We start from the raw sequence: 26808 nt of genomic DNA, 5'->3' as shown, positions 1-26808 counted from the left end.
GTTTATTTATATGCATTTAAAAATATCTTCCTATATAATAACAGGAAGTACATTTTCATCTAACACTCTCCTTAAATTAGCACACATCTCCACTTTACTTTTGATGTGAGATCAGAAGAAAGGGAGGGCGAGGAGGGAGTGGGGGAAGGGCAATAGAGTAAGTGAGACGCACGGGTTTGGATTCCTAAGCAGCTATTTTGCCAAGTAGTATCCGGATTGCCTGTCGAATGGGGGAGACAAGACGGTGGTGGTAGCGATTGTCTAACAAGCTCAGTAGCTGAACATGGGTCACTTGTATGATTATAAACCTGGGACTTCAGTGGGTGGATTAACTAATGGGTCTTCCAAAGTTGAGGTTTTGTTTGTTTTATAAAGTGCAGACTTTTCCCACAATGGCTGTGGTGGTGGGGACAGGGCAGCAGAAAGGTGCGATCTGAGGGCACAGGCCAGGTGGGTCGGGCTCTGACATTCCAGGCCTGACCCTGCCTCTACCCCCCAGAGTGATTTGGCAAAGTCCTGGCTCTTCTGGACCTCAGTTTCCCCATCTGAAAGCTATGAGCCTAGACCCATCTGTCCTCAGCTCCAGTGACTTGCACTTGAGGAAGGCTAAAGCCCCAGCCCCACTCCTTCTCCTGCCCCAGAGCCGGCTCCCTGCAGGGCGGGGGAGCAAGTGCCGCTAGGAAGGGGCCATAAAGAGGCTCTGGAGCCAATGCCTTTGTTCTACTCCCTGTTCTTGTGGTTCTCTGTGCCTTCCACCTGGGCCCCCATGGGAGGGGGTAGTGTGGCAAAGCTGCTTCCTGTCCTATAAGAGATGTGGCAGGCCCCAGAGAAGGGTGGGGGTGGGTCCTGCCTGGGCCTTCTTGGAATCAGGAACCACTGGCCTTTGCCTTTCCCCAGGCACAGCCCACAGCTGTCTTGGCTTTATCTCCAACGCCCAGAGAGTCAGTGCTCTGTGTGACATCACTCCTCTGACAGTTTCCTCAGGTGTCACATGGAGATGCACAAACCTGTCTTCCCAGGCTGTTAGAGAGAATTAAAATTAGACACTGGATCTGAGTCCATCTAATATACCCAGTGGGGGTCCATGAGTGTTCCTTCCTTTACATTCATGGCCAAGGGGCCTCCTCCTGGGTCTGGAGGCCCCTGGCCTGCTCTGTGCGGCCAGGCTGCAAGGCAGGAGCAGCCTGGAGGAGAGGTGGGTCCCTGGGCCAGGCCAGGCCAGGCTGTCTGAGCTCTTGCTTTGATTTAACCCCTTCCCACCTCCTACCAGGCTCCAGGGGTGTAAGCAGCAGCCCATATCTTCTCTCTCCCCAAAGACCTCCCCATGTTGGGTGATAACAGGGTGACCTTGAAATAGTGTCTCGTCTGGGACACTTTTAAGAGTAAAAGGGGCACAATGTCTAATGTATGGTACCTGCTGGGTTCACTAGCATATCCTGGTTCAGTCCCACAAACGAATGCATATGGTCACCCCAGCCAATAATTTCCCATCCTGGCCACAGGCTCATGGACCCCCACGGCCTTCTAAGAGCTCAGCCAGGAAAGGGCTGGTTGACGGCCCATTTGGCAGATGTCAATCCTAACATTCCCATGGTCATACTGCGGGTAGACAGGAGCCCAGGCGCTCATGCTTCCAGTTACAGGTCATCACGACAACACAGTGGCTCTTGTCCCGTCCCTTCTGCTTGCCCACACCTCCCTGTTTTACTTTCCTCTCAAGAAAAAAGAGGAGTGTTCAGGACCGTCATCAGGTCCAGAAGGTCCGTGAAGACAGACTCTGTTCCTGGTGTCATTCACTAGCCCTGTGACCTTGAGTGAGTAACTTCACCTCTCTGTGCTTCTGCTTCCTCATTTCCTCAATTGTAAAATAGAGACAATACCATCGGCCTCTCCAGGTCACTGTGTTGAAGAAATAAGAACGAGCACAGGATCTGGCACACTTTGTACTATTTTTTTTTTAATATCTATCTAGTCATTTATTTATTTAGAGGGAAAGGGGTGGAGAAGGAGATGGAGAGAATCATTGATGTGAGACAGAAATATCAGTCGGGAGTCGCACCAGTAACCTTTTGCTTTGTGGGGTGATGCTCAACCAACTGAGCCACACTGATCAGGGCAGGATTTGGCACACTTTAGGTGCTCAGTGAATATTGATGGATTGGATGATTGGATAAATCTTTGACTAATGGTTGATTGTTGTTGTTGTTGTTTTTGACGTTGGCAGGAGTGGGCAACCCACAGTGGGTCAATAGATGTTAACTGAGCCCCTACTATGTGCCTGGCCCCATGCTAAATGTTTTCCATGCGCCATCTTCCTGAATTCCTCACATTCTCATTAAGAAAGTAAGATTCTTATCCCCATTTTCCAGATGAAGAAGTGGCAGTGCAGGGAAGCAACATGGGCAAGGTGTCACACAGCCAAGAGAGGAGACACTGGGATGATGGAACCCACGCCTGGCTGTTAGTGTCCACGTGCATAACCTGCCTCCTTCATTGCCCAGCTGGGGAAAGAGAGGTCCAGAGAGGCCAGGTGATTTGTCCAAGGTCACGCAGGAGACTGTGACCGAGGCCTCCAGACTTCCAAGGGTTTCCCTCGCAGACGCCCCCCTCCCTAACCCCCCACGCTACCACTCCTTACGCTTTTGGCCCCTCCAATCGCAGCTCTGCGCGAGGGGGCGCGCATCCCCCCACACATCCACCCTTCCGCTGTCCGTCTGTCTGGGTGTCTACGCGGGCGCAGCCGTGCACCCCTCCCCAGCCTCCGGACCTGCGTAAAGAGAGGCAAGCAGGCGATCGCGGTGCCCGGCCCGCGCCCCACACCCGCAGCCGACAGACGGCAGCGCCTGCGCTCGCGCCCCACCAGCCGGTGCGCGGCAGCCGCCGGGGCAAAGGCGCGCTGCCGGCCGGCGGTACAGCTCCTGCGCTCTCGCTCGCTCTCTGCTCTGAAGGGAAGTCAAGCCAGGAAACCCCAGCAACCTGCCCTTCAAGATGAAGAAGCTCCAGGGAGCTAAACTCCGAAAGGTAGGGCGCGAGGGCGGGCTGGGGGCGCACCTGAGAGAGGGGTGCAGAGGCCCGCCCCTATCGAGGCCCCGGGAAGGCGGAGAGGGCACCTGGTCCCAGCTCAGAGCTGGATTGCACGGAGGGGCGGGGTCACGGTCTGTGCCGCCCCATACCACCCTACCTGCGTCTGAGGGTCGGGATGTAGTGTGATTGGGCCTGGGGTTCATTGGGCCAGTCCTGCGAACAGGTGTCTGCAAGCCCAGAAGGCCGAAGGTAGAGGTGGCCTGGGCCAGGAACCTACCCTTCTCCAATTCCTCTCCCGTTTCCCCCAGGGGCTGATGTGAGGCGGGGCGGGAGGTGGGGGAGTCTAGGGGGGGAGGGGGCGTGTGTTAAATAACTGAGCACTAGCCTTGAACAAGACAAATTGCAGGGTAGTGGGTGGAGGCGTTGGCGGGTCCTCCTCTGGTTACTCTAAGCTGAAGCAGCCTCGGAGATCCAGCAGCCCAGGCGTTCCTGCCTGCGCTCCTGCCCACAGGGCCCACCCCCTGCTTCCTCCCTGCTCCCTTCCTTCTTCTGGCAGCTGCAGTGTCCCCGCTAAGACCCCAGGCTGCCCCTCAGCAGGGCAGAAGGAGACAAGGAGTGAGGAACTTGGAGCCCAAGGAATATGGGGTGGGAGCTGGCAGGAAAGAGGCAGCCAAATCCTGGGGCCCTGGGCTCAGACCTCAGCCCCTTCCCGTCTGGTCCTGTGGGGCTGGACCTCCCAACCAAGTGGCCTGGGCATGGGAAGGGAGAGTATTGAGGCACGTTTCCTGGCTTTTGGCTTAAAAGTACCAGTTCCAGCCAAGGAGCCAGCATTCCAGGGTGCTGTTTCTGCAGATGTCCCTTGCTCTGTCTGTAGCAAGTCCATTCTCTAACCTGGAGCGTTGCCTGTCCACCCTCAGTGTCACCAAAAGCAGGCTCCCCTGTCACAGGTGCTGCTCATAGGGCCTGGTGTAACTGACCCCTCCCCTCCCCCAAGAACCTCCCCCATTTATTTAAACTCTCTAGCCTTGGGCAGCTGCGTGGAACCACCAAGTGAGAAGTGGGTCCTTTTTATTCCTGACGTGAATGACTTCTTAGGGCCATTTGTGTGTCTCTTGGGTCCTACCTGGTTCTTTCCCATTCTCCTCTCTTCCTTTTTCTCTCCTTCTGCACAAGGACCCCTCCCCCTCTTGCTACCATGGGGTCCCACATTATGTAAATCACCCTGTTTCGCGAAGCCTTATCTCATGCAATCCCTAACAATTCTGGAAGCTAGGTCTTACTATCCCCACTTTATAGATAAGGAAACTATGGCAAAGAAGGGTGCGGCTTACTGCTGTCCTGAAGGTGGGCTGAGCACCCTAGGACCAGCAGAGCAAAGGGTGGGGCCACGAAGCCTCAGGGCATCCTCCCTTGGTCTGAAGGAACAGGGGCAGGGAGGCAGGAAATGCCAGGTGTCAGCTCTGAGTACTGGGCTGAGTCAAGGGTCTGGGTCCTGGCCTTGCTCTGCCCTTAACTTACTGTTTGACCTTGGGGCTCGCCCCTTCCCCTACCTGAATCTCGGTTTCTTCATCTACACAATGATGAACCATTGTCTCTCTCACCCTGGAGAAGATATGAGAGCCTTGGCTTGGGGCAGTCCTACCTCCCCCAACCCCTAGCAGGCCTGGCGACCTTTATCTGCTGGTCCCTAAAAGAGGGGGTGCAGGTCTGCCAAACTCGGGTGTGTTTCTGCGTAACTCTGGGTGGGCAGTAGGGGGCTCTGGGAGCCTCACACCCAGGTGGAAGTGTGAACTGATTCATTAAGCTTCCGGCACTGGCCTTGCTTTCCTCTGCCTTGCGACTGGCTCCATCCTCCTGGGATTCACTCCATGGTGGGGCTGGGGATTCCAGGTAGCCTTCACATTGGCTCAGCTTTGTAGGACCCCATCCCCTGCCCCAGGAGCAGAAGCAGGCTTCCCTCAGATTGGGGAAGGAGGGGGACGGAGAGCTGGCAGCATCCTGCTCTTGGAACTCTTGTCACCATGGCAACACAGAGCTGGGACCCGCTCTGTGAACATAGAAAGGGCAGCAGCTTCTCAGGAAGGATCAGAGGAACCTCATTATCGGACCTTCCTGCCAGGTGGCCTGGATGGGACCAGGGGGTCACAGGGCAACGGGCCTGCCTCACCACCCAGGGCCAGTGTCAACTGGCCCCAGCCCGTCCCTCCTGGGGCTAACCTAGGAGGGAGCGGCTCCAGAGGGCTGCTGCTCCCCCAGCCGGTGAGGGGGCCTCGGCGGTCAGGGCATCGGGCAAAGGGGCAGGCTCCAGATGGGCCCGGGAGCTGCTGCCGTCCTAACCCCAGCCTGCCCGAGAGCACAGCTGAAGGGCTGCCAGCCACATAGTTGTTTCAACCCTGGGAACCCCTGTACTCAACAAGCAGCTTCTTCATGTTCTTCATTATTGCTGCCATCACACCAGGCTGTCCCAGTCCAATAGCCAGGGCCGCCCCCCCCATGGTCACCACCATCACGGAGAGTCAACCCAACAGCGTTACCCCGTTTCTGCCCCCAGAGCCTAGTGCACCAACCCTGTTACCACAGCCAGATACCCCCAGTCCTGTGACACCTGCGCTCTTCACCCCAGCAATGCGCCTATGACAAGTCCCCAGCCAAGCCTTCTCTGTTGCCGCCTGGTTTGTGTCTAGGTACCACCTTGGTCTGGTGCCAGGAAGGGCATTTTTAGGGGAACCCACAAACTTGGGTCGTAGCGCTTTCCTGAGCCCCTGTGGGTGTGAATCAGATCTGGCCCTCGACCACCTCAAGTGCCTTCAGTGAAGTCTCTGATGAATCGTGCCTCCCAAATCAGAGCCAGAAGACTCTTAGACAGAGATTGTCTAGACCCGCATTTCCCCAAGTGTATGCCAGCAGGCCAGCTCCTTGAAACCTTTTTCTTAAACGAGATTGGCGAATACTGTCTATTCCAGCCCCTATTTGGAGAGTCCCAGTGCTTATTGGTCCATTAAAGGCCCCCAACAAGTCCTGTGGAAAAGAAGCCTCTTTGACTTGGTGTGAGCCCGGCTTCCCCCAAACTTCTTTGAATCAAGAATCATCCCCTGAACTTCCCAAGGGATGTGATTTTGGAAACACTGACCTATCCAGTCTCCCCAGTGTCCAGATGGGGAAACGGAGGCTCAGAAGACTCCCAAAGTCGTACAGCGAATTGGCGCAGACGTGGGACTGGAACTGTGGTCTCCTGACTCCCAGTCCAGCGGCATCACTGCTTCCCCCAACCATTCCTCAGCAGGAAGCAGGGAGGCCCTTCTCCCTGAAAACCATGGACGTCATTTGATAATTTGCCTTCTTTGCAATTCCGTCTTTTTCTGCCATGAGGCGAGACTTACAGAGGCAAACAGGAAAGGTATAACTGTCTCTTTCTCCTGACTCATTCCTGGAGTCAGTTCTCGAAACTGCTCTTTGAATTCTAGGGGGTCATCCTGGGATCGCTGGTCTTCCTCCCAGGCCCTCAGCCCGGGCAGCCCATGGACATGATAACTCACATCACTCAGGGCCAAGATTCCAAGCAGCTGATCCATCTCCTAGCCTCAGCCTGACGGGAGAATGCCCAGTGGACTTCCCCGCCCTCCTTGAGTCACAGGAGGGGCCCTTAGGGACAGCTGGCCTCCATTCGCCTCTGTGCATACATCTGTCCTCAGTGATAGGAAGATTATGACTTTGTGAGACAGATCGGAGCTTAAGTAGCAACTTCCTGCCCAGTAACTAACATGCACAGCCCTCTGTAGGCCCCCTTGATCATAAATCTAATCCCTCCTTCAGGGGAGCCCAGGGTCCCTCCAGGCCCTCGCCTCTCTATGCTCAGGGTTCCCAGCTCTTCCCTTTTGTCCTCATGTAACCGCTTTTCCTGAACAACCTCCAGTTTGGCCACCTGCCCTTTGGACACACTCCGAACTGTCTGTGTCTTTCTTAGAAGATGGTGCCTAAAAGGGAGGAGCAAAACCTCAGCCCTGGTGTTTGAAGACATGGGCTTTAACATGGGGGAGCGTTGGGCTCAAGACCTAATCCTCCCACTAGCCAGCCTTGTAAAAACCTCAGGTGGGTCAGGATTCCTCTTTGACCCTTGGTTTTCCGCATAATTAAAATGGAGCTTAGATGAATACTTAGCTCACAAGGTTGTTTTGAGAATGAAGTCAGGCAACGTGAATAAAAGTGTTTAGTGCAGCGAGCACATAGCAAGTGCTCAGTACATGGTGGCGGTTGTTAAGATCATCATCATCACTGTCATTGCCGTCATCTTCAAAACAGGACCATCCCTTCATTTGACCTCTGTTAGCCCAGCTAAGAGCAAGGTGGCTTTCCTAGTGCCTGAGCCACCCTGCTGGTCTCGTAAGTTTGCAGTCCCCTAAAACCTTGAGGGACCATGTTAGCCCAGCCAAGAGAAATTGATCATCTGAACCAATAGAATAGGGCTTTTGTGTCCATGTGTTTGTATTGGTGGTCACAGTTCCAGCCTGACCTCCCCTTTCTCCTTCACCCTTTTGGCCTCTCTTATCGGCAGCCTGTCACCCCGGACCTGCTGATGACCCCCAGTGACCAGGGTGATGTAGACCTGGATGTGGACTTTGCTGCAGACAGGGGGAACTGGACAGGCAAGCTGGACTTCCTGCTGTCCTGCATTGGCTACTGTGTGGGCCTGGGGAACGTCTGGCGTTTCCCCTATCGAGCCTACACCAACGGAGGAGGTATGGGCCTGAGCTCACAGCCAGGCGGTGGATCAAGGCTCCGGGTAGACTGAGGTTTGAAGTAGCCTTAGCCACTGTTTCCTATTTGACCTTGAACAGAATTAGTTGAAAGTGTTTTCATAGCAACCTCGGGCTGGAAAGAGGGAGCTCACCTGCCTTGTCTCTTTTCATCACCCAGGCCCCTCCTCCTTCTCTCTCGGTCCTAGCGTGGATACCCAGACAGTGCCCAAAGCACTGGAACTTCCTGGGCCCAGAGTGACGGGCAGGGGGCTGCCTCTGCTTCGTGATAAAGAGCTGTATCTGCCTGTCTGTACTCTCAATACCCTCCCCACCTCCATCTCCCTCGCCTCCTCCAGAACCTTGTTCTATCAATAATTCCTGCTCGTGAATCTTCAATCTGTCCTCCGCTCCCGGGTCCTTCCATTGTGACTGCAAACACAGAGTCTCCCATCTTAAACAAATTCTCTGTTGTCCCTGCTTCTCCATCAAGCGACTGTTCTAAGTCTTATTAATAATAGCTGGGGTTGAACACTCGCCATCTGCCAGCCCTGGGCTTGGGGCTCTCCACGCCTGTCTCAATGAACCCTGGTGACAGCCCTCCTGGGTGGACACTGTTGTCCTGATCCGGAGGCCTGGGCTTGGAGAGGCCGGGTTCCTTGTCCAAGGTCACACAGTGGCCAACGCAGCATCCCACCCCAGGACTCTCTTCTGCAGAGCCAACGCACGCCCACCAGCACTCCATATCTCTCCCATCTCTCCCAAACATGTTAAAGAAGCACATATTGGCAGGGCGACAGGAATCCAAATAAAACTAGATGAAGCAAGGGCAGATGAATTGATGTGGCCAGGAAGCGGAGGACTGGAGCTGGCCGCTAAGCTACAGGACCTTCATAATATCCCATAATATCCAGGGAGTTCTCTCTGCTCCCACCCTCACCCCCCCCCCCCACTTCCTGACTCTTTCCCTCTCTATGCTGACCTCATTTTTTCCTGGGACAGCCTGCCTCCTTGCAGTTGGGGTGGCCAGAGACAACTCTCGAATGACTTCACCCTCAGAACTGCTGTCTCTGAATAATTCTATTTAGAATCTCATGGAAGGCCTTTGATTGTCCTGACCTGGGATATGTGCCCATGAGGAGGTGGGCAGGGGTTGGCTAGTGTGACTGGCAGCCCCTCCAGAGCCATATGGGAAGGTCGGCTGCCAATGTGAGAAGAAAGGAGGAAGGGATGTTGGGCACACGGGACCACAGGTGGCAGCCACGAGTATCTGAGGTGGCAAGATGGGGAAGGGAAAGGCAGGTAGGTTGGAGGGTGGATTTCCACACTGAGAAGTTTGCACTTTCTTCAACAGGGAATTCACTCATTCATTCATTCATCTGTTCATTCACTCACTCAGTGTCTGTTCTGAGCCCAGCCCTGGTCTGGGCACTGGGGCTACAGAGGTGAGTGAATCCTCCCTGCATTCCCTTGGCCCTTGGTAATTGGTGGTAAAAACAAAAAAACAAAAACAACAACAACAACAACAACAAGAGAGCCCCAAGCCATACTAGAAATGGTCCCTCAGGTCTCAGGTGGTGTCCACTGGTCAGGGGAGGGGCAGGGCTGGAGCTGTGCTTCAGCGGGGGCTGACCCACCAGACCCTGCCCACCCTCCCTCCTCCTCGCAGGTGCCTTCCTCGTGCCGTACTTCCTCATGCTTGCCATCTGCGGCATCCCCCTCTTCTTTCTCGAGCTCTCTCTGGGCCAGTTCTCCAGCCTGGGGCCCCTGGCCGTCTGGAAAATCAGCCCTCTCTTCAAAGGTGAGGCCTCAGTGGTCGCCGGCATGGTCCGAGCCTGGGGGAGGCAGGGAGTGGCCCCTCTAACTTCCAGAAAGGGGTAGATCCTCAGAGGAAACAGAGCCTGGCCCACAGGAGGGCTCGGCCTAAGGGCAGCCCCCTGTGCCCCACGCCAGGTGCCGGCGCGGCCATGCTGCTCATTGTGGGCCTGGTGGCCATCTACTACAACATGATCATCGCCTACGTCCTCTTCTACCTCTTCGCCTCCCTCACCAGCGACCTGCCCTGGCAGCACTGTGGCAACTGGTGGAACACAGACCTCTGCCTTGAGCACAGAGGCTCCAAAGATGGCAACAGGGCCCTGCCCCTCAACCTCACCAGCACCGTCAGCCCCAGCGAGGAGTACTGGAGGTCTGGGGGGTGCATGTCCCGCAGGGTCGGAGGAGGGCAGGAAAGGACCCACATTCCCCTGGGGCCCAACATGCACCTCAGAGGTGCCAGTGTTCGGTGATCTCTGGGTTCTAATCCCAGCTCTTCCTTTGATCAGCGCTGTGGCCTTGAACAATTTAGATAGCATTTCAGAGGGTTGCCATGAGGATTAGAGAAAATAAGGCATGTAAATTTTGCTATTCAGCCTGGTGGATAGCAAGTGCTCAATAAATGCTAGCTGATAATAATGATTATGGTGATGGTGATGAGGAGGAGGAGGAGGATGAGAATGATAACAGTAATAGTAACCTTTTGGAGCCTCAGTATCCACCTTTGTAAAAGGGGATGATAATAGTCTCTACTTCATAGGATGTCATCCAGTCATTCATTCATTCAATCAACATTTATTGAGCAACGACTGTTAGTAGTCGTTAAAGAACGTAACATCATCCAGGACCACAAAGTGAGGACCACCTCTGGTTAGTTTAATAGAGATAAGACTATGGTAGAGTAAAGGATTGCTATGAGAATTATACAAAGTAATGCAAGTAAAGCCCTTATCACAGAGCCAGGCATATCGTGAGCCCCCATGAATGGTGGGTGTCAAGATGTCACGATTCATCAGCCTGTCCCAAAGGCTCACTTTATAGCTGAAAAACCAAGAAGCTTGCTCAGTACTTGGTGGAAAAGTCAGTACTGGAACCAAGTAACCCTGATTCTTGACCCTGTTCTGCAACATTCCAGAGTAGCCTGGTCTCTAGGTAGAACCATTGGCTGACCAGAAGACACAGGCCAGATACCCCCAAATCTTCACCTGCCAAGGGATGCTCTTGGGAATCTTCCCACAAGTGGTCCCCAGATCTTGAAATATTTTAGCCTTCAACCTACATTTATTATATAGTTCATCCATTCGTCTGTCTAAAGTCCCTCCAAAGTATGTGTACCTGCTGAGGAATATGTCTGACCAATGAGAAAGGACGAGCTTGGGTCTGTAACTTAAAGCCAAACAATGTGGCATGGGGTCCAGCAACTGCCAGGCTGTCCTTAGAAACACCACGACCCACTGCATCGGTGGGAGCACAGGCAGAAAGCAGACGGTACTCTCCCAAGGCTTCAGCAAAGGGAGTTTAGTGGGGGAACTTCACAGAGGTGAGGGAATGCACAGAGCAAGGTGAGGTGCCAGGAATGAGCAAGAGGGTTGGCCGTCACACCCCTGAGATGAGGAGGCAAGCAGAGGGACTGGTGGTACTGGGACCAGGGGGGTTTGGAGCCTTGGAGGAAAGGCTGCCCAATAAGAGCTTGCTATGGAAGAAGGCGGTCAGAGCGAGGCCTGCTGATGGTGGGCTTGCATGCATCTGTGCGTAGGCACATGGACATGTGTGTGTCCAAATACCCCAACCCCTCACTCCTGCCACCCTCCAGTCTCCTGCTGTTGCCTCCCACTAGCCAAACCCAAATGGAAATAGAAGAGGAAGGCAGCCTGCACAATGGGGTCTGTAGAGGTCAGCCCCCTGAGCGCAGAGCTGGCCAGAGGACAGACAGGAATCAAATGGAAACTAGCCAGGATTGCCACGCAGGCTGGCCGAGGCTTTCCTCCCATCAGTGGAGTGTGGCAGCGTGACCAGAGGACACTCAGACATTCGTCTCCCACAGCCGCTACGTCCTCCACATCCAAGGCAGCCAGGGCATCGGCAGCCCCGGGGGCATCCGCTGGAACCTCTGCCTCTGCCTGCTGCTCGCCTGGGTCATCGTGTTCCTCTGCATCCTCAAGGGTGTGAAGTCCTCAGGCAAGGTGAGGCCTGGGAGGCCCCGGGGGCCTGAGGAGCTGGGCGTGGTGAGGGCTTGCGGGAAGAGGCAGGCCTCGGGACTGAACCTAAGAGGACGAGTAGGCTTCAACTGGGAAGAGGGGAGGGGAAGGAGCATGTAGCTGGGGATGTGGGGAGCACTGCCTGAAGAAAGATGTGGAGGCAAGGATGGCAGTGGCCAGGCTGGTTCACTAGACTAGAAACTTGCCAAGGGCAGGGCCTATCTGTGATTCAAATCCAGATCTTTACCCCGTGCTTGGCACTTTGAAGGGGCTCAGCAAGTGTTTCTTGAGTGCTTTGTGGGTGGTTATTATGAGTCAGAGCTCTTTGAGATGCCAGCGACCAGAACTCAGTTGTCACAGTCTATTAGAAAGTTCAGAGTGTGTGCTTTAGGCATGGCTGGATTTAGGGATTCAATCAATAATAGGAATGTGGTTCTCCCAGCCTCTCAGCAGTGCTTTCCTCTGGAGGGGCTTCCTTCACAGGCTTCATTCTTCATGCAGTTATCCCAGCCGCCCTGGGATACACTGTACCTGCTTAGTGGAGGGGTCTCCCTTTCCCCAGTTTGCAAAATCCTAGAAGTGAGTCCCACTGGGTAAGCTCGGTTGCAGCACTGATCCCTGAACCAGTCACTGGCCAGGAGGGTGGAGTGCTGGGCCTGGGTCACAGGCCCACCCCGCAGCTGGGAATGAAGTCAGACCAGCTAGGGAAAGTCAGGGGACTGTTATCTGAAGAAGGTCAATGAGATACTGAGCAGACAAAGCTACAGGTGTCCACTTTAGGTGATAAAGGGCAGGGAGGCCATAAAGCTGTTTCGGAAGGACTTGGAAACCTGAATGGTTTACTTAAATCGTTTATAAATTAGAACTTGTCCCTCTGCAAAGTGCTCAGAAGTGTTGTCCACTTGGAAGAGAACCATTAAAGGAAAGACTATGAAGCCAGAGAAGAAAGCATTTAGAAAGAGGGGAGAAGTAACCATAGTGCAAGCCAAGGCAGTGAGGAGCTGGGACTAACTAGATGGCGTCCGCCAAGGGCATGGCTGGAGGTTTGGGAACGGGCAGAGACGGGCCAGCGGGGAGCCTGGGAATGTGCAATGTCTGGGACCATGCTGGCTAACGCCCACGTGGGGTGGGTTTGCTGGGGACATTGGACATGAGGAGCAGGAGGCTCTTCTAACCTTCAGGGGAGGGATGATGGTGGCCGGGACCGGGCCACAGGGGAGCTGGAGGGAGTCAATGGATTTGGGACAGGCTTGGGGAGCAGTGCCAGGACTTTGCTAATGGGGTCAGTGGGGGGAGGGCGAGAAGGAGGAAGGGAGGGAGGGGAAAAGAAGCATCATAGGTGGATGGCTGTTCCCGGCTTGGGAGTAAGATGGGCATTTCTAGAGGAGGAGCAGGGCAGAGGAAGTCACCCTGCCTTCCGTCCCCGTCACTGCCTCTCAGGTGGTGTATTTCACGGCCACGTTCCCCTACCTCATCCTGCTCATGCTGCTCGTCCGCGGAGTGACCCTCCCGGGGGCCTGGAAGGGCATCCAGTTCTATCTGACCCCCCAGTTCCACCACCTGCTGTCTTCCAAGGTGAGGCCCTCGGGGCTGGGGTGCGCAGCAGGGGCTCAGGCCAGAGCTGGGAAGTGGAAAGATGGGTCCCTGGGGAAGAGAGTGAGCAGGGGGAGGGAGGCCCCCACGGGGCGAGCCCCCAGGCCCAGGCCCTGTGCTCGACACTGTCTTTTTCATTAATCGTCTTGACAAGCCTATGAAGTAGACATTCTTCTCCCATCTTAAAGGTGAAAAAACGGAAGCCCAAAAGAGTCAGATCAGCTTCCAGTCACACAGCTAGGAAGTCGCAGAGCTGGGATCCTAGCCCAGATCTGTCTGACTCCAAACCCCAAGGAGGGTCCTAGTAGTGTTAATAGTCACGGCCATGGTGCTGATGGCTGTCATTGCTTTTTTATTGACAAATGACTGCGCCTAACCTGGCTCTTAGCACTTTGCATATATGTAGTCATTTAATCCTCCCCACCACCGTGTTCCTGTCCCCCGATTGCAGAAGGGCTGAGGCCCAGAGAAGTGAGGTGGCTTGCCCAGGCTACACAGCTGGAGAGTGGTAGGGCTGCGGTCCAAATCCAGGTCCCTCTGCCTCTGGGAAGTACAGAGGTTACATGGGCTTGTTGTCCATGTGAATTTACTGGAAAACTTACATGAGGAACTACTACTACTTCCTTCAGAATGAGACCAAGTTTAGGGATTAAACTTCTAGATTCTAGATGGAGAAACTGAGGCCCAGGGAGGCAGAATGTATGTGTAGAAGCTGGGTTTGCTCCCAGCCCATGCCACTTGTGAGCCAGGCCCTGCCCCACGCTGTCCCTGGACCAATCGACGAGCTCTCCCCCGACCCCCTTCCTCCTGTTACCTTGGCCCTCTGGCACCACCGTGTGCCAGTTGCTTCTCTCTGCCCTCCACCTTCACCCTTCCTGACACAGGTGTGGATCGAAGCTGCCCTTCAGATCTTCTACTCCCTGGGTGTGGGCTTCGGGGGTCTTCTCACCTTTGCCTCCTACAACACGTTTCACCAGAACATCTATCGGTCAGTGCAGCCTGCTGGACCCCAGGGCTGGGGCCGGGAAGAGAGAGGGTACCCAGGGAGGGCCTCGTGGGGTGAGGCTCACCTGGCCTGTGCCTGGACTTCTCCCGGCAGAGACACCTTCATCGTCACTCTGGGCAACGCCATCACCAGCATCCTGGCTGGCTTTGCCATCTTCTCCGTGCTGGGCTACATGTCTCAGGAGCTGGGTGTTCCCGTGGACCAAGTTGCCAAAGCAGGTGGGCAGACTGCCCAGCCCTGGTGGGTGAGGGTTTGTGTGTGGGGGCCTGGGAAAGCGAGCCCATGTGTGGCCCAGCAAGGCTGTGGATGGATCTGTTGAGTGTGTGTGGACCCGGGCGTGCACATGCGCTCAGATGAACGTATCTTAGTTGGTGGTCGCCATGTGCAAATGAGTGTGCATTGACTTGTTCCTGGAGATAAATGAACTTCTCTATGAGATGGTCTTATGTTTTGTCACACCTTAGTAATTCACCTTCCTCATCCAAGTGAATCACATGCTGTATTGCGATGTCTGTGTGCAAGAGAATCTATGGTGTGAGTCATCTTATGAATCGCTCTCTTGTGCTTTAATAACTATATGTGTTAGTGGGATTGTTTGTACAAACAGCTGTGTATATAAGTGCATTCAACCGAGGTGTTATGTTTGGATCTCATGTTTATTCATATACTCATTATTAATTCACTTATTTTATCAACTTATGTTTATTGAGAGCTGACAGTGTACTGGCATGTATCCTAGGAGTCAAGAAAGTATCCGAAGTGGGCAGTTAGTGGACATCTTGGGGTTTGCCCAAGTGGTTGTGAGCGACCATGTGTGTCTCAGTATGTATGTGGGCGCCTGTCGCGTGCCCCAGGCTGCTGACCCCGTGTGCCCTCGGCCCAGGCCCTGGCCTGGCCTTTGTCGTCTACCCGCAGGCCATGACCATGCTGCCTCTGTCACCCTTCTGGTCCTTCCTCTTCTTCTTCATGCTGCTGACTCTCGGTCTGGACAGTCAGGTGAGCCTTGTCCATGCCAGGACAAGGGTGCCTTATGGCGTGTGTGATGTGCGTGTGCTGTGTGTATCTCCATGTGCGAGATGTGTATCTGTGTGTCTGTGTGTGATGTGTGAGTGTGATATGTGTGTTTCTGTGTGCATATCTGTGTGTGTCTCTGATGTGTGTGATGTTTGTGTTTGTGTGTATCTATGTGAGTGTGTGCGTGCGTGTGTGTAGTGGAGGCAGAACTCTGACCCCCCGCCCCCCTCCACCCCAGTTTGCCTTTCTGGAGACCATTGTGACAGCTGTGACAGATGAGTTCCCTTACTACCTGCGACCCAAGAAGGCCATGTTCTCAGGGCTCATCTGCGTGGCCATGTACCTGATGGGGCTGGTCCTCACCACTGACGTGAGTGGCTTTGCTGGGCAGGTGGCTGGTGGGTGAGGCTGGGAGGACACCTGTAGCAACGTCCGTGGCCAGGCTGTGCATTCCCTGAGCCTCCCATTTCTTTGACCTCTTTGGGAGGAGCCTAGACCTCCCCAGACCCTCTCTCCCAAGGCCAGCTTGGCCTGTGACCCCGAGTCCTGGCTTTGGCGTCTAAAAGACCTGAGTTCGAGCCTCAGTCCTGAATTTGCTGCATGAGCTCAGGACAAGTGGCTTCACCTCTCTGAGCCTGTTTTCCCGTCAGTAAAATGGGGGCCTGCCTGCATGTAGGGTTGCCATGAGGCTTAAGGCGATGCATATAAAGGGCTTGGCAGGTAGACAGCGGTACACTGCCATCAACTTGCTCAAGGGGCTGCAGCAGGGAACCAGGCCCTGGTGAAGGGACCCCAGAGCTGTGACTTGCATTCCAGGGAGGCATGTACTGGCTGGTCCTTCTAGATGATTACAGCGCCAGCTTCGGGCTAATGGTGGTGGTGATCACCACGTGCCTCGCTGTCACCCGGGTATATGGTGAGAGGGGCTGGGGGAGGTGGGGATGAGGCTCCCCACAGTGGGAGATGGGAGTCTACCTTGGAGGCCCCCAGCGACTGGGCCCCTGGTCCCAAGGGCCAGGGTTTCTGGTGGAGGCCGTTGGGGTGGAGGAAGGGCCGTTGGCATGTGTGGGGCCTGTGGGTGGGGCCTGTGGGCGGGCCTGTGGGTGGGGCCATCCTCCTCTCCTCCCCCACACAGGCATCCAGAGGTTCTGCCGGGACATCCACATGATGCTGGGCTTCAAGCCTGGCCTCTACTTCAGGGCCTGCTGGCTGTTCCTGTCTCCAGCCACGCTCCTGGTAACTGGGGTGGTGGGAGGGCTGCTGGCTGGGGACCCAGGGCTGAGAGCAGGGCCCCTCTGGGCATTCAGTCTGGTAGGGCTGTCCTGGTCCAGAGTGGACTTCCGTTGGAGCTGAGGGGTGGGCTGGGCCCCAGGATCAGCTCTGTCCCCCTGCCCCTTGATGCCCCCAGCTTTTGTTATCTGTGCTCAGCCTACTCCTGAGTTTGGGCTTTCTGGGGCCTCAGGCCTTAGGGCTGGGGCCTTGAGGCTTTCCTTTCTCAGCCTTGAGGTTGGAGCAGGTCAGGGATAGACCATCTCAGAAATTAGGGTGCTTCAGAGCTGGGCCGTCTCAGGCCTGGGCATTGGGTGAGCTCAGAGTAGAGCTAGCTCAGGCCTTGCCAAGGCTCCAAAGCAAACATGGACCATCTCAGGTTCTGGCACCTCTTAGGACTGGGCTATCATAGATACCAGGTGTCTCTGGGCTGGGCTTTCTCAGGCCTTAAGGTAGCTCAGGCCTGGGCTACCCTAAGCCCTGGGGCCAGCCTAAGGCCCACTGTGATGCTGGGAGCCCCCTACCTGCAGGCCCTGCTGGTGTATAGCATCATCAAGTACCAGCCCTCAGAGTATGGCAGCTACCGCTTCCCAGCCTGGGCGGAGCTGCTGGGCATCCTGATGGGCCTGCTGTCCTGCCTCCTGATTCCGGCCGGCATGCTGGTGGCTGTACTTCGAGAGGAGGGCTCGCTCTGGGAGGTGAGTCGGCTGCACCCCTGCCTGCCCCAGGCTCCCCGACCTGTGGCCTGGCCTGGGCCCACCTGCTAAAACAGAACACATTTGTACCAACACCTTATCCAGGGCTTTGCAGGTTTCTTTTAACAAGAGCAGTTTTTCTAACCAGTAGCCTGGGCTACAAATCGCCTCAGACCCACCTGGACTGCGATAGGCTTGGCAGGCCTGCCCTGTGGCCCCTCATATCACACAGGGCCTCTGGGATGCTCAGTCCAAAGACCACCAGTATCAGCCAATGCCTGCTTGTCTCGAGGAGAAGACAAGGGACTTGCCCGAGGCCCCACGGTGAGTAAGGCAGGGTCAGGACTTGAACTTTGGTCACCAGCCCAGAGCGTTCCTTTGGAACTCAAGGTCAGAAGGCAACATTGAGGGACCCCAGAGGATGGGCTGTCACAGTCCTCCTGTGTCCAGGAGCCCTGCTCTGGCCCACAGGTGGCCTGGGAAAGAGATGATGGCTCGAGCTCTCCTCATGGCCAGGGCTCTGTGGAGACGCCTGCAGGGATCTGCAAGGGGAGTCGTGACCTTTTGGGGGCCCATGCGCTTGCCGTGATGCTGTGTGGTTACAGAAAGGTCCTGCCCCTCTCTGAGCCTTGGGGTCCCTTCTTTATATTGAGTCCTTCGCTTCTGAGGCCATGGATGTGGAGTCCTCTGGTGGCAAGAAGCTGTCATCATGAGCAGAGCCAAATGAGCCTCCTAGCACGAGCGCAAGCCTGGGGACCCCTCCTCTATCCCTGCCTCCCAGCAGGGGTGTGTGCTGGATCCAGCTAGTACTGCCTCGGGAGAGCTGATTATTAAATATTCAGGAACGTTGTTAGCCAGTTGTTAAACCATTCATAGCTTGAGGATGACATTTGTGGAATATTTGCACCATTGAAATTGTCTACAAATCAGGCCTTCTGCGCCCTGCACCCCCCACCCCAGCCTGCTACCAGCATGCTCGTGCCCGCACTCCCCCATACAGCTCCGCTGGCCCTCAGCACCTCTCGCCCACCCTCACTCTCCGCCTGGACAGAGGCTCAAAGGCTCAGAGGCTCAGAGGTGGGCTGTGGCCACTTCTCTGAGTAATCCGGGCACTATTCTGCCTCCAACTGCTGTGTGACTGGGGGCAAACCCCTTGCCTTTTCTGAACCTAAGGAGCCCCACCTGTGCTACTACAGGAAACTTCTCTCCTTGCTTGAAAAGGAAGGAGGAAGAGGGGTTGCTCAGGGTGAAGGGCCCCAGCGCTCCCCCCACCCCAGAAGCTCGTGGTTCCCCAGCTTTGCTGTGCCTCCTGCTGCTCTGCTGGCCCAGCTGCTCACAGCTGCTTGGAGAGGCGTGTTGTTGGGGGGCCGTGAGCACTGCAGGCGAGTCACTGCCCAGCTCCAGAGTGCCACCTTCGGAGACCAGGGCTTCCAGCACCAGCAGAGACCTGAACAAAATGACAAAGTATCTAAGGACAGCGCATTCCAGGCAGAAGGGCAATTAGTGCAAAGGCCCTGAGGCAGGAGGGGCTGGTATGTGTGAGGACAGCAAGGAGGTCCGCATGACTGGGTCAGAGAGGGTGGAGCGAGAGTGGCAGGAGCTGAGGTCAGGGAGGCGGGCAGGGGCCAGGAGGGGGAGGCCATGGTGAGCGCTTAGGACTTCATTCCAAGCAAGATGGCAAGCCACTGGCAGGTTTCTGAGCAGTGGGGTACGGTGCTCTTCATAGATTCTAATTACGTATCCCCATGCTTTGGGTACGGTGCCTGGTCTCAGCGTGTTGGTGCACATCCTCTCCCGTGAATCTGCGCCCCACAGGCTCCACTTAATGTTGCTTGTGTTTCCTCCTTGAAGGGCCAGGGGTCCTTCTCCCTGGCGGGGCAGAGGGCTTAGGGAACGTGGTTTCAGGAAGCAGGGGCCCTAGACTGTCCAGCCTTAGTCACCATCTTAGTCAGCTCCCTCCTTCCATGGAAATGGGGCTCCAGGAGGGAAAGGTCAGACGTCAGAGTCAGAAGGAGGCCAAAAGTCAGACACTTGGAAAGTCGGCGCTAATTCCTGCCTGAGTTTTCCTAGTTTGTGGCTCTTTCCCAACGCGGCCAGCTCCTTAGGACTCAGCATTTGGTGGGGGACCCAGAGTGAGCTCCTGCATTGGCTGCCGTGCAATCATAACCACAGCCATCCGTTGCGGGGCCTTACTCTGTTCCCAGCACCCTGCACAGCCTTAACTCAGCATCATGAGTCCCGAGTTACAAACAGGGAAAGAGAGCTTAGATTCTGTGCCTGAAGGCCACCTAGCCCATGAGGCAGAGCAGGAATCTCATCCAGGCATGTAACTCCCTCCCTGGGGTGAGTGACACTGCCCCCGTCCCCGAGGGTATTGCAGGACTAATCCAGGTGGCGTGGGAAGGTCTTTGCCAGGTGCCCAGCCCCAGGAAGCCTTCCTGGAGCACTGGCTGCTTCACCGCCATCTTTGCTCTGCTGCAGAGGCTCCAGCAGGCCAGCCGACCGGCCATGGACTGGGGCCCGTCGCTGGAGGAAAACCGGACAGGCATGTACGTGGCCACACTGGCTGGTAGCCAGTCGCCCAAGCCGCTGATGGTGCACATGCGCAAATACGGGGGCATCACCAGCTTTGAGAACACCGCCATTGAAGTGGACCGCGAGATCGCCGAGGAGGAGGAGTCTATGATGTGAGGCAGGAAGCGGAAGGACGGGAGGTCCTGCCCTGTGCAAAGGCAGCCATGCCCTCTGGGGCTCTGGGAGGCCTGAGGCCGCAGGAGGTTGCCAAGGTGATACAGTCCCCAATGCAAGTCCTGCTTTGTGGCCTCTGCCTCTCCCGAAATCCGTCTACCCCCTACGTGCGTGCACACACACACAATTAGAAAGCTGAGAATGATCCAGCTCAGCCCTTGCTTCACCGATGGAGAAGCTGAGGCCAAAGAAGAGAACTTGCCTGAGGTGTCATGGCAGAGGAGACTGAACCCCAGGCCTCCTGACCAGCCAGGCCCCTTTCTCATGTGGCAGCTGGTACCACCCTCCCATCTGTGCGCAGGGCCCAGACCCCATCCTTTTCTCAGGGAGCCTGCCCCCCACCCTTCAATACCACCAGAATCTTGAGCTGGGCAGGGACACTGGGGGCGTCTTAAGGCCCACTAAGCCCCAGGCATTGAGGGTTAGCAAGTCAAGTGGGAGAAAGCCCCCTGTGGGTTCAGGCACATGGGCCAGTTTCCCTGAAGGAGGTGGGACCTGAGGGCTCTGGGGGATGGGCAGGTTTGGAAAGAGAGGAAGAGGAGGGCAGGGTGGGGAAGGCCTCTGGGTGAGGAGCTGACCCAGCCAAGGCGCGGAGGTCTGAATGCAGCCTCTTCCTCCTCCCCCAGGGCCAGGAGGAGGCTGCCGGCCTGGGCAGAGACCAAGGATACAGGAGCAGAAAGAGCAGTGGGAGGAGCAGTTACCAGGCTAGACAGTTCAAGGAGGCATGAAAACTACTGGGGAGGGCGGGCCAGGGACAAGGGGGGGGGGGGGACAGGGGATTTGCATGATGTTTGTGCTTTAGATAGAACGTTGTTCTCGGTCAGTGTGCAGGGTGGACTGGGGGAGCAGGATGGAGGAGAGGGGCCTGTGGAGGACAGGCAAGAGGGGTGGTGGCCCAGGCTAGGGTGAAGGAGGTGGGGGTAGGGAAAGAAGGGGGACCCTGCACTTCCGAGCAGGGTCCTCTGTGTAGGACATGACTACGACAGAGGAGAGAGATGCCTGATGTGCACAAGCTATGGAGAAGGGAATGAGGGGTCATAACCAAGACCCAGGGCCCCTCTCTTCCCTTCTCCCTTATCCTGGTGGTCCTCACTCTGTGCTCCAGCTCTGGGCACTGCTGGGAAATTGGCCTTGGCTGTGGATGACCAGGGCAACTAGGAGACTTGGAGGCAGTCCACACATATGGCTGACTGGTCTTGATGCCGCCCACTGTGCTCCGGGACGTCTGGGTCCCCAGGCCCGGGCGTGAGGGTGGGTGGAGGCGGAGAGCAGACGGCAGCTGACATCCCAGGAGCGGGGCTGGAAGCCTTGGTGTCTTCAACCCCCAGGCACAGAAGGGGCTGCCCTGGGGTCCCTGCTCCCCTGAGAGAGGAGGGTGGGGTGTGAACATACCTGAGCGGGTCTCCTGCACACGGTGATCCCCAGTGGGGCTACACCAGCCTCTGCGCCTGTGTCTCTCCTGTGTCTCCCCCACCCATCTGTATTCTGCTGGTATATTGTTAATAAAACCCAATGAGGTCACACTCCTTACCCTGCCTCCTACCTGCCAAGAGCCACGAGGTGGGCAGCACAGGGCTTTCTAGTTCCCATTGGACAGATGAGGAAACTGACTCGGCTGCCCCCTGTCCTGGCTCCCCTGGCTTCTGACACTTCGTTCCTCTATGGCAGTGGGGGCAGGTGGGGCTGAGGAAGGATGTTGAAGAAGATGCAGAAGGCCCATAAAGGCTACTTGGTTCCCCATTATGCATATGGACAAGCTGAGGCCCACTGAGGGGAAGAGACTTGGTCAAGGTTACTCAGCTGAGACAGGCAGAGCTGGGGGGCAAACCAGGGCAAACCAGCATTTCCCCTCCCTCTCCAGCTGCTCTCCTGCCGTCTCTGCAGGTGCCGCTGGAGGGGGAAGACCTGGGTTGGGAGGAGCCTAGACTTTCCCAGGCTGGAAGAATTTCCTGGTTCTCCCCACCTCCTCCTGGCAGGACCTTGCCATATAAAAGAGCCCCAGAGCCTTTCAAATGCGAGGCCCAGGTGTCTGCAAAGGCTTTGATTGGGGGTAGAAAGGAAAGGCCTGCATGCTGCATATTTCGGATATTAATAAATTTCCCCTAACAAAGGGCCAGGCCCCCCTCCCACTCCTCTTTGTTTGGGGCTTTAGATGGGGGAAGAGAGATGGGTTTGCTAATTTGCAGAGGATGTAGGAATGGACCTCACAATTCAGGGTGCTTCTTCCCGCACCCAGGGGGTAGGCTCCAGCCTTGCTCCTGGCCCCTGGCGCCAGCCCCGAGAGTGACCGTGTCCCTGTGCCTCTGTCCTTGGCTCTCCTTGCTGGCCCTAGGACAGACCCCAGGCCCAGGCCACCATGACCTTGTACACACTCTTCACACAGCTGCATCTTGGGAGTCAGGAACAGAGCATCCTAGAAGTCCAGGCTTCTCCCCGGATTCTGAGCCTGCGATTGGCAGATCCTAGGAGTCTGTGGGCCATCCCCTGCTTCACCTCCCCCTGCCTCATCTCCCTGCCTTGCTTCCCCCTGCCTCTCCTTCTCCCTGCTAACCACCCTGCAGCCGGGCCTGCGGTTCCTGGACTGGCCGCCCTTGGCCCAGTCTCCCGGGCTGTCCTGCTTTTCCCATTTCCGGTGCTCCCAGACAGCCCGTCCTACCACACCGCCCTTCCCTTCCCTGCCGCCCGCACCATCTCCCAGTTGCTCCCATCACGGTCCTTTTATTGACTCCTGGTTTAGAACTGACCCCAGCCACATCCCAACTGCAGTGGGAACTCGCTAGGGACCAGGGACCCCCAGCTAGAGGACCCCACGAGAGCAGAGTAGGCATCTGGAAGGAATCGCAGCCCTGTCTGGAGTAGAAGCTCAGCCAGCCATCCTAGACTGTCCTACCAGGCGGTAAAACACAGTGTCTGCAGGACCAGGCAGGGAGCCTGGGGTGCAACGCTGCAGGTGCGAGTAGGAGAGTAAGTGGCAACCGACTATTAGTGAGTATTGGAGAGACAAAAGGGGGCGGTGGGAACTGTGGTGAACTGGCGGCGAATGCAGGTTGCAAGATATCTAGGCTTTTTAAGAGAAGTTAGAAATCTGAACTTTTATGAGAAATTGCCCGTTTTTAAACATGAGCAACTGGTTCAAAAGATGTACACCAGCATGGCTCCAACAGGGCCTCCTGTGGGCTTCTCTGCGCATTCGCAGGGTCTTAGCAGCCTGAGGGGCGGGGCTTGCCCCAAGGCCCACGTGAGAATGTGCTGCTGCTGAAGCCCAGCCCAGGGCTCCCCACCCTGACTCAGTGCTCTGCTCTCCTTCTCAGCTAATCTCTGTGTCCATAGTCCCGTGACCATGAGAGGTTAGTGGGCGCCCTGGGAGGCAGCATCTGGGCCTGCTTGGGGTGTGGTGGAGGGTACCCTGGGGCCCTTCATTCCTGATCTGGGACTCATCGGAGAAGGTGTTCTCTTGGGCAGTGCTGGGAAGCACTGAGATGGGACACTGGACCATCCGTAGTCACTTCAAACCTATGATCTGAGAGCAAACATCAAGGGGAGATGGGACACAGAAGGGAGGGGCGTTTTATCATTAGGTTCAGCCATGTTCCCAAGGTCAAGTGAGGGTCAACAGAAAAAAACCAGGGGTCACAAGGGTTAGTGTTTGATCCTCAGCAGGAGGGCCCTGCGCCTCCTGTGTTCCCCTCCACCGCCCCAGCCAAGTTCATCCTTACATGGAGTCCTGAGCAGGCCTAGGCTCCTGAGGCAGCGTCTTCCCCGTCTGCCCCTGGGAGTCTTGCCTATTCTTTTAGGTCTCAGCCCTTCGTCTGGTGAGCCCTGACAGCCCAGCCGGCATGCGCAGAACATTTGCCCTCACATCTCTCTGAGACACCCCATTTCATTTCCAGGCAGTTAAGACTCTTAGATCACGCTCCTTGGACACCAGAGGGCTTGCGGGGGGGGGGGGAGCGCAGGCTGTACGGCTACACAGGCCTGGGCTCGTTCCCAGCTCTGCCCCTCCCTGACAGTGTGTCTTTGGGGGGACATCATGACAATTCAGAGCTTTGCACAGCACAGCATGGCGCCAAAAGCAGTTTGTTGGTGGCCCTGGGGACAGCCAGCAAAGAGTTAAGATGGTCCCGGCCCCTCTGAATTCCACGTGACCCTGGGTTGCTGAGCCTTCAGGTCTGCGGTGGACGCTCTTCTCCAGACTCATTTTTTGCTGGTGGCTCATGGAAAGTTTGGCTTCTTGAGCTCCAGGCCACTCCCTGTGGGGCTGAGGCCTTGCTGACGCTGGTCCTGTCCTGGAAGGGCGTCCAGGGCCGCCAGCCCGCCCTGCCTCCTGTGCATCCTTGAGCAGCGCCCCCTTGTTCTCCCTGAGGACGGAGCAGCAGCCCGCTCGCTCTGGTGACACGGAGGCCCCCTCAACAGCCCCATGCAGGGTCACTTTTTACTTAGGGGAAAGAAAGCCTTTTCCTGCTAAAGTCCCCAGCATCTGTGAACTGCATCCCTTCGAGAGTTGTAGCGGGTAGGCGCCAACTTGGACATCACTGGTCAGAGCTGCGTCTCGGCTCCACAGCTCAAGGCTGTGTGACACGGCTGGGTCTGCTACTTCCCCTCTCGGAGCCCGGTATATTCAGGTGCAAAAAAGGAGAATGACGTTCCTCCAGCAGAGGAGATGAAGTAATACAGATGCTCAGTGCGTATTTTCAAAAAACGATCAGAGTGCTTAGAGCGAAACAGGACACGCAGAAACCCACCGGATAGGATGGCTCCATGGGCCCGCTGTGCCTTGTATAGACAAAGAAACTGAGGCCTAGCTCCGGCCCCCCGCCAACCCAGGGAGAAGGAGGACGGGGGCCATGTGCTTGGAGCCAGAGATGGCCAAGATGGAGACCCAGGGCACCTTTCAGTTCCATGGCAAGATGCCTGGGAAGCTGGGCCTCCGTGCACCTATCTGTGAAGTGAATGGGTTGAACAGAAACAGTGTGCCCCACAGAGGTGGCTGGGGGAGAGCCATGGGAAGAAGGGACCTTCTGCTAGAGATCACGCCATGGTGAGCGGCACTGGGGAGCAGAGTCCCTGTCTTTGAAGCCAGATTTGGGGATGGGCTCCTCTTGCAGGATGGAGTTAAGGATTTGGAGCCCTGTGGTTCTCCAGTGAGCCTGGACGCCCTGCCAAACCAGAAGGAGGTGGAGGATGCAGGGTGGGAGGGGCACAGCAATAAAACCCTCTGGGCCTCAAGCCTGGCTTTAAGCAAGAGTCAAGCAAGCCTTGACTCTGCTGACCCAAGGTCAGGGTCACAGCTACGGGGGCTCTGGGGTGGCTCGGGAGTCAGGGGCAGGGGAGGAGCCTATGGTCAATATTGACCTAGCTGAGTCAGGAGAGCAGGAAGCGGGAAGTGGGAAGCGGGAAGGCTGGGGTGGGGCTTGCCGATAACCAAATCTTCCAGCTCCAGCGTGATTGTGGGAACTGGGGAAGGGGATGCTTGATGCAGAATTCCCGAATTGGGTGCTTACTAAAGCTACAGCTGCCTGGAACCCTGCCCAGCCCTAATGTAGTCTACTCTCTTGAGGGTAGGGCCTAAAACATCTGTATTTTTAGCAAACTCCCTGGGTGACTCTGTGGCAGCCAGCTCACTTCCCATATTTGGGGACCACTGAGATCCAGAGAGGGAAAGTCATTCACCCAAGGCCACGCAGCAGGGGTGGGGGCGTTGATGACCACTCTCCCCTTTTTCTTGGGGGAAGGAATAGTCTACTTCTAGAGAACTCCATCCACCCCCAGCTGTGGCCCAGGGCCCAGGAAGGGATGGCGGGGCCAGGCTGCACAGAGGGAAGTGGCCCCTGATCTTGGCAGGCCCAGATGGAAAGAGAGGGTGAGGCTCGTCTGGGAGGAAGGACAAGGAGAGGGGGCCATTCCCACAGGACTGGACCTGCCTGGCCCGGCCCTGTGCAAACACTCCCAGCACCTGCTGAGGGATGTTTCCTAAAAGATCTGCTAGGGCCCCAATCTGGGGGAGGCCATCTCCTTTGCTGGACACCCACCCACTCCCTCAGCGCAGTTGATTGGGGCACACTTGTGCCCCGGACATTTCTCACCTTCCTCAGCTTCCTCCCCAGCCCTTTCTCCTTGGCCCCTCAGCCTTTGCCTCCACTTTCCACTCACATCTCAACCGGTCCGGCACCTGCACAAAGCCCCCCAGAGCCCTCACTCCTCCTGCTTCTTCCTCTGGTTCCCACACACTTTGCCCCTCTAGACCCAGTCCCCACCGCCGCCTGCCCTGAGTTCTGGCTCTCTGCATGGCTCTTGCTCACTGGGGTGGCGTCAGGGATTCGTGGGACAGGCGTCCAGCCTGCTCTAGCCTGTTCCGGAAGGCACTCAGAGCGGCCAGGATTCAGAGTCTCACCTCCCTCCCTCACATCCTGGACCACGGTGGGCTGGTTCCTTCCCTGTGTGCTCCACAGGCTCCTCGTTCACGGAGTGAAGAGAAAAGCAGGGCCCAGGAGAGGCTGAGAGCACATGTAAGGGAGGCAGGGCGTGCCGTTGTCCTTGCAGAGGTGGCTGTGATGCTCAAGCCCCCACGGCATCCAGTCCTCCTCCATTCCAGCAGCAGTGATCTGCCGGGGGCTACTCCTTGCAAGAGTGAAGACACCTGCTGCACGTGGCCTGAGCAGGGACCACATGCTGTCACAACTTCAGGGCGTGCCTAGGTTTGCAGGTGCTTGCTC

The 26808-nt window shown here is 56.4% G+C and overlaps 1 protein-coding gene across 1 annotated transcript; it reads left to right on the top strand.

Moving 5' to 3' along the window:
• The first annotated feature begins 2988 nt into the window (after nucleotides 1-2988).
• Nucleotides 2989-20038, top strand: SLC6A7 (solute carrier family 6 member 7). The gene is made up of 14 exons (XM_054567922.1): nucleotides 2989-3021; nucleotides 7577-7760; nucleotides 9427-9558; nucleotides 9711-9945; nucleotides 11617-11755; nucleotides 13211-13345; nucleotides 14248-14351; nucleotides 14463-14587; nucleotides 15253-15365; nucleotides 15622-15753; nucleotides 16200-16299; nucleotides 16519-16619; nucleotides 17183-17350; nucleotides 19829-20038. The coding sequence occupies exons 1-14, from the start codon at nucleotides 2989-2991 to the stop codon at nucleotides 20036-20038; spliced, it is 1911 nt and encodes a 636-aa protein (XP_054423897.1).
• Nucleotides 20039-26808: the final 6770 nt, after the last annotated feature.

This window comes from Pteronotus mesoamericanus, unplaced genomic scaffold, assembly GCF_021234165.1.
Source record: "Pteronotus mesoamericanus isolate MK-2021 breed Mesoamerican mustached bat unplaced genomic scaffold, CSHL_Meso_final contig_2, whole genome shotgun sequence".
Lineage (NCBI taxonomy): Eukaryota > Metazoa > Chordata > Mammalia > Chiroptera > Mormoopidae > Pteronotus > Pteronotus mesoamericanus.
Note: the sequence above shows the minus strand (reverse complement) of the source record. Positions and strands in the feature narration are given on the sequence as shown.